Source organism: Perca flavescens, chromosome 14 (assembly GCF_004354835.1).
Source record: "Perca flavescens isolate YP-PL-M2 chromosome 14, PFLA_1.0, whole genome shotgun sequence".
In the NCBI taxonomy this organism is placed as follows: domain Eukaryota; kingdom Metazoa; phylum Chordata; class Actinopteri; order Perciformes; family Percidae; genus Perca; species Perca flavescens.
The window spans coordinates 3,529,375-3,536,084 of NC_041344.1; the positions used below are offsets into that span (position 1 = coordinate 3,529,375).

General features: G+C 42.4%; 1 protein-coding gene across 1 annotated transcript; it reads left to right on the plus strand.

The window, feature by feature from the left end:
- The first annotated feature begins 838 nt into the window (after nt 1-838).
- LOC114568506 (zinc finger protein 501-like) lies at nt 839-3,192 on the plus strand. Its single transcript, XM_028598122.1, has 2 exons — nt 839-2,556; nt 3,170-3,192. Exons 1-2 carry the CDS (start codon nt 1,257-1,259, stop codon nt 3,190-3,192), a joined length of 1,323 nt encoding a protein of 440 aa, XP_028453923.1. The 5' UTR covers nt 839-1,256.
- Nucleotides 3,193-6,710: the final 3,518 nt, after the last annotated feature.

Below are 6,710 nucleotides of genomic sequence, written 5' to 3' on the forward strand. Positions count from 1 at the left end.
TCTTGCAAGTAAACGCTTCTCTCCAAGTTGATTTCTACGCGTGTGAATGAAACCAAGGAGGCACTGGCCCTCCTATGATTGTTCACTTTCAAGGCGATCTAACCCACGGACTTCTGTAGTTTACCTTGATTGACAGCTGTTGGTTGCAAAATGCCATCATTTGGTCACAGTCTGGAGCCCTGCTGTCTGATCCGGTGCAGCAAAGTTACCTTACCTTCCAGTTTCGGAGATTTGCTCAGACAGACTGGTACAGCTTTTACAGCCAGAGCCGAGGGTTTTAAGGGTTTTGGAAGCTCAGTTTTGTATGATGATCTTTAGGGACTTGGGATAAATCGGATGATTTCATTATGGGGCTGCGTCCTCATCAGAGTGATCTCAGCTAATTAGCATTAGCATAAGTATTGTTGAGACTGATATTTAATGTATGTCTCTGTGTTTCAGCTTTACCTCCAGACGTTCTTAAAGTGATTGTTGGTGAAGAGGAGCAGCAGGAGTGTAGCTCCAGTGTGGACCAGCAGGAGTGTAGCTCCAGTGTGGACCAGCAGGAGCCAGAGCCCCCCCCACACATTAAAGAGGAACAGGAGGAACTGTGGAGCAGTCAGGAGGGAGAGCAGCTTCAAGGGCTGGAGGAGGCTGATATCACCAAGTTCCCATTCACTCCTGTCCCTGTGAAGAGTGAAGATGATGAAGAGGAAGCTCAGTCCTCACAGCTTCATCAGAGACAAACTCAACACATGGAAACAGAAGCTGATGGAGAGGACTGTGGAGGACCAGAACCAGCCAGGAACTCACATCCACTTTTACAACCAGAGACTGAAGACCAGACTGGAGACTCTTCTGATCCTGAGACTGATGACAGTGCTGATTGGAAGGAGACCAGAGAACCTCAGTCAGCTTTAAACTCTCTGAAACATGCTTCAACATGTAAGAAACCATTCAGCTGCTCTGAGTGTGGGAGAAGATTTGGCCGCAAGTCAAATCTGTATGATCACATTAGAGTTCACACACGAGAGAAAAGATACAGCTGCAGTGTCTGTACCAAAAGATTTGTCTGGCGTTCACAGGTCAAAAAACATAAATGTGTTGGTGGTCAGTCATCACAGCTTCCTCAGAGTCACACTGAGGAGAACCGAGAGGCAGAGCCTGAACCTCAGTCAGCTTTAAACTCTCTGAAACATGATTCAGCATGTAAGAAACCATTTAGCTGCTCCGAGTGTGGTAGAAAATTTGGCCGAAAGGCGCATGTGAGAGATCATATGAGAATCCACACAGGAGAGAAACCTTTCAGCTGCTCGGTCTGTCAGAAGTCTTTTAGACACGGTGGAGGTTTACGGTCACACATGGTAGTCCACACAAGAGAGAAAAGATTCAGCTGCAGTGTTTGTAACAACAGATTTGCCCAGCGTACTGATGTCGATACACATAAATGTGTTGGTCCGATGGAAACAGAAGCTGATGGAGAGGACTGTGGAGGACCAGAATCAGCCAGGAACTCACATCCACTTTTACAACCAGAGACTGAAGACCAGACTGGAGACTCTTCAGAGACTGAGACTGATCCTGAGAATGGTGACAGTGCTGATTGGAAGGAGACCAGAGAACCTCAGTCAGCTTTAAACTCTCTGAAACATGATTCAAGATGTAAGAAAACATTCAGTTGCTCTGAGTGTGGGAGGAGATTTGTCCAAAGGGGACATCTGAAGAGACACATGATGACTCACACAGGAGAGAAGCCTTTCAGGTGCTTAGACTGTAAGAAATATTTTACACGGATTGGTGACTTACAGAAACACATGAGAATCCACAGAGGAGAGAAGCCTTTCAGCTGCTCTGAGTGTGGTAAAGCTTTCACTGAAAGTGGAACCCTGAAGAGACACATGATAACTCACACAGGAGAGAAGCCTTTCAGCTGCTCAGTCTGTAAGAAATCTTTTACTCAGAGAGGAGGTTTACGGACACACATGTCCGTCGTCCACACAGAAGAGAAACCTTTCAGCTGCCCGGTGTGTCAGATGTCGTTTACACGGAGACAATATTTACAGAGACATTTGATCATCCACAAGGGAGGGAGGCTTCCCAGCTGCTCGTTGTGCGGTAAAGGTTTCACATCAAGTGGAAATCTGAAGAGACATATGATGACGCACACAGGAGAAAGACCTTTCAGCTGCTCTCTCTGTAAGAAATCTTTTAGCGAGAGAGGAGGTTTAAAAAGACACATGATGACTCACCAAAACAAAAAAACCTTTAGCAGTTTAGAGTGCGGTTTTATTGAGAGCAGTGAAATTAAGATACAGTTGATAGCTCACACAGGAGAGAAGCTTTTCAGCTGCTCAGTCTGTCAGAAATCTTTCACACAGAGGGATAGTTTGCAGAGACACATACGCATCCACACCGGAGAGAAAAAGTACAGTTGCCGTTTTTGTGGGCAAAAATTTGCCTGGTCCACCAGCCTCAAAATCCATCAGTGTGCTGGTCGACCTCTACAACCAGAGACTGAAGACCAGACTGGAGACTCTTCTGAACCTGAGAATGATGACAGTGCTGATTGGAAGGAGACCAGAGAACCTCAGTCAGCTTTAAACTCTCTGAAACATGATTCAAGACGTAAGAAAACATTCAGCTGCTCTGAGTGTGGGAGGAGATTTGGAAAAAGGCAACATCTGAATGATCACATGAGAATCCACACAGGAGAGAGACCATTCAGCTGCTCAGTCTGTCACAAATCTTTTACACAGAGCGGAAATTTATACAAGCACATGAGCATCCACAAGAAGGAGGAGGAGAACTTTGACTTTACATCCAACTGTGAATTCGACATGCTGAACAGTTCTTGAGATGTGCGAAGGACAGACATACAGACAGAGATTCCTCGCTTCATAGTTGGATGATGATGATGCTGCTATGGCGCCACTTTCTTTTCCAAATGACACCAAATTTGTCCTGGCTACTCAGACGTCATCTCTACACATGTCCACCAAATGTGGCTCCAATAACACAAAGAGTTCAGGAGATTTGGCTAAGGTTGAGTATCGTTTGGGTTTTTTCCAATATTGGTGCTAAAACTATACTTTTAAAACGGTGCCTAAACAGTGTCTGAACCGATACTTTATATCTATACTATACTATATCTATATATGCTTCATATAAGTCTCTTACTTTCTAAAACCAGCCTCTGGAGACTCCACCAGCTGACTTCTCTGGGAGTTCTCTGGCAGGAGGATACAGACAGAGATTCCTTCCTTCATAGTTGGATGAAGATGCTACTATGGCGCCACCTTTGGCCCAATCTGGCCCTTTGAAAAGTTTGATCTGGCCCACTTATCATTTTAGATTCACAAAAAATTATGGACAGACTAGTTTTTGTGACTTTTTACAAAAGTTTGGGCGGTTTAAAAAAAAAAAAATTTGACAGTCTTCAACATTAAAGAATGGCTTGTTCATTTCTGAGGTTATATGGTCAAAATTAAATTATTTATTAAAAATGTAATCCCAATTAGTTGTAACAATATCTTATTTCAACAGCAAATTGCTGTTGTATTTTCCAGTAACTTTTTTGCACCACGAGGCTGGTGAGGCGAATTTTAAGTAAACGCACCGTCTGTTGTTTTTCCATCAGCGGCAGCTGCAGACGTAATCCTCTCCAGTGAAGTACAGACGCACGTTACACCGTTCAGCTTAAGAGGAAAAGTTTATTTTTATTCCACCGGGCATTTAAGACGTAAAATAAACCCACACAACAAGCGCCTGGAAGTACGGCGGGCACTATGGAAACCAGAAACTTGCTCGTGTTAAATTTGGAACAGAAGATCGGATTCGAAACCAAATTTTTCCAAACCGGTTCTCGAAGCCCAATCTTAGTCAGAGAACAGAGCATTGCATTAGCCCTGAAATGTAGACACCGGCTGTTTAGGAGCATCGGGCCTCGGCTTTTTGATATATATATATATATATATATATATATATATATATATATATATATATATATATATATATATATATATATATATATATATATATATAAAGCCTTGCTAACAGCATTGGAGAAAACTGTGAGGGCCACCCTATAGCCAAGCTGTAAAAATGGCTTTTATATTTATATATACTGTACATTATATATATATATATTTTGACATTGTAATTTGTCTCTGTTTATTATGTATCTCTGTTCTTTTTTTACGTGTGACATACCATGATCTATGGGGAATATTCTGGATGCTAAGTGTGTGTAAAGTCCAGTTCAGACCAAAGATTTGCGACCAGACGAGTTGAAACTTGCAGCTATTTGCAACGCGTCGGTCTGCAGCGTTGTGAAAGCTGCCAGTTCCCACCAATGAGACGAGACAGTGTATCATAACCATGGCAACGACTCCTTGTACTTCTGTCCTAACTTCCGACTTTTAACGTTTTGTGTAGCTGGATATGTCATTTGATGCGTCTAAATATGAATGTGGATAGCGTTAGTGACAGCGAGATGCTCGCTCCAGTTACATTTCTAGTTTTAGTTCTGTGATTCCCGGCTTTGTCCGAGGCGCTCCCTTTCTTCGGTCACTCTCTAGCTCGCTCCACTGAACGTGCTCGCGGGACACGGTGAGCCTTCGTCAACAGTTTGTAACCGAAATAAAATGGACTCGCTGCATTCAAGCAAACGTTGAGGGCCACCTTTAGCAAAACTGTAAAAAGAAACTCTTTCCAGCTGGTCCAGAGGTCTTCTGTATCAAATTTCAGTGATGATGCTCAAACGTTGTAAAAACAACAACCGCAAAACCGATTTGGACGACGGCTCTCAATCGATTTAAAAATATTTATCCGCAATTGTTACAATAATGGCCTCCAAAAAAGCTGTTTATCCTTTTATTCTGCTAGACATCCACGACGTTACTGCTGCATCGGTCATATCCTAGATCACAGAATGTGTGTCAAAAAAAACCAAAACATTAATGACACTAACAGGAATTTGCATGAACTCGTTATTATCGCATTCATTTTGACAGCTCTAGATTGAATTTTGATTGGCAGGAAATCAATCCAGACACAAATGGGCGTGGCTTATATGTAAAGAGTCATCTGGACCCAAACTATGCAAGAAAAAAAAAGTTTGGTTTGTAAATGAAATGTTATGTTTTTTTACATTGTTGATTATTGTTCCTTGCATACCTGCCGGTTGCTGGAGAGGGCTGTATCAATGAATCTCTGACTGACTGATTGAAAGGGTAAACCGTCTCGCCGTATGCTTGTGATCGTGCTCCTCCCAGCAGCGAGGTGTTGTTTCGGATCTTCAGCTCCATCTAGAGCAGTGTTTCTCAGATGGGGGTACTTTGAAGGACTGCAGGGGGTACGGGAGCGCTTTTTAAAAAAAAGAAAACGTTTTTGTCACTGTTTTTGAAGTTTGTCATTTTTTTAAAAGTTTTATTTGCTTTTTCTCACTATTTTCGACCTGTTCTTGCCTTCCTTCCTTCCTTCCTTCATTTTATCTACGGTCTTCTTTTTTCTCCAAGTTTGTTGAAGTTTTTGTTGCTTTTTTCAAAAGACAATTCCGCCTTTTCAAGGTTTTTGTCGCTTTTTACGAAGTTTTTGTTGCACTTTTCTAAGTTTTTGATACTATTTTCCAACTATTCTTGCCTTACTTCCTTCTTTCTACTGACCTTTTCCAGTTTTTTCTTTTTCTTTTTATCAGCATTTAAATGTTCTTTTTCAGTTACATGGCTGCTGTTTGGTAAATCTATCGCTGGTCAGGGGGTACATGGCTTAAAAACACAATTCAAATGGGGCACATTATTGAAAAAGGTTTGAGAACCACTGCTCTAGTGGGCAGAAAGCAGAACTCAAAGTCTGACGTTGGCCTCCTCTGACCCCGACTGGGTCCACGTGGGTTCGTGAACGCACAGCGCCAGACTAGAGACAACGAGCAGCTCCTTCCCTCCGAGAGTTTCCTCCACACATGAAGGTGGAAAGAGTCTGTAAGTTGTAATGCCTAATTCAGATTTTTTGTTTGTCTGATCACATGACCTTTTAAAACGTGGCCTATATCAGATTCCAGTGTGAACTGTTTGTGGTTTTGAACTGACCCGCATGCCCAAAAGACCAATAACCATGAGGAGGAAGTCAGCATTTGGGCTTTTATTTCAAAATGTTTGTGTAATAGCAGCCGTAACACTAATGAGGTGTAACACCTCCCTCTCCCTCCGTTGACTCGCTCCATCACTGTTCTCCATGTTGCAGCCTAGTCAAGTTTTTAATCTTACTGTCTGTGTCTCGGGCTAACTCCCACCGCAGCCTCATTGTGACAAATGTCGATGTAGATTGACATAAAAGTGGCATCAAATCCTCCTTGGTTGTTCACACTGCGGCTGCATTGAAACAAATCAGACCTGATTCAGGACCACATATGGAAGTGGTCTAACAGGTATTAAAATGTAGCCTAGTCAGTTCTGCCATATATCACTGGTAATCCTAGTCGGTATGCCAAACATCTGACTCCTCTTTAGCCAAAATGTCCATTACTGTTCTAGCATTTTCTCTTGAGCATGGTAACACTTTACCAAATTGATCCACAATAACATCTACATATTTTGATGTGCCCTCTTTGAGGTGTGTGTAAAATCTCAAAGTGCTGAGATTGACCACCATGGGGCAGTAGATGGTCCTGTTTTATTACATTAGCCCTGGAACAGGTCAAACTCATGACAGTGTAAAATGTTCTATAATGAGTG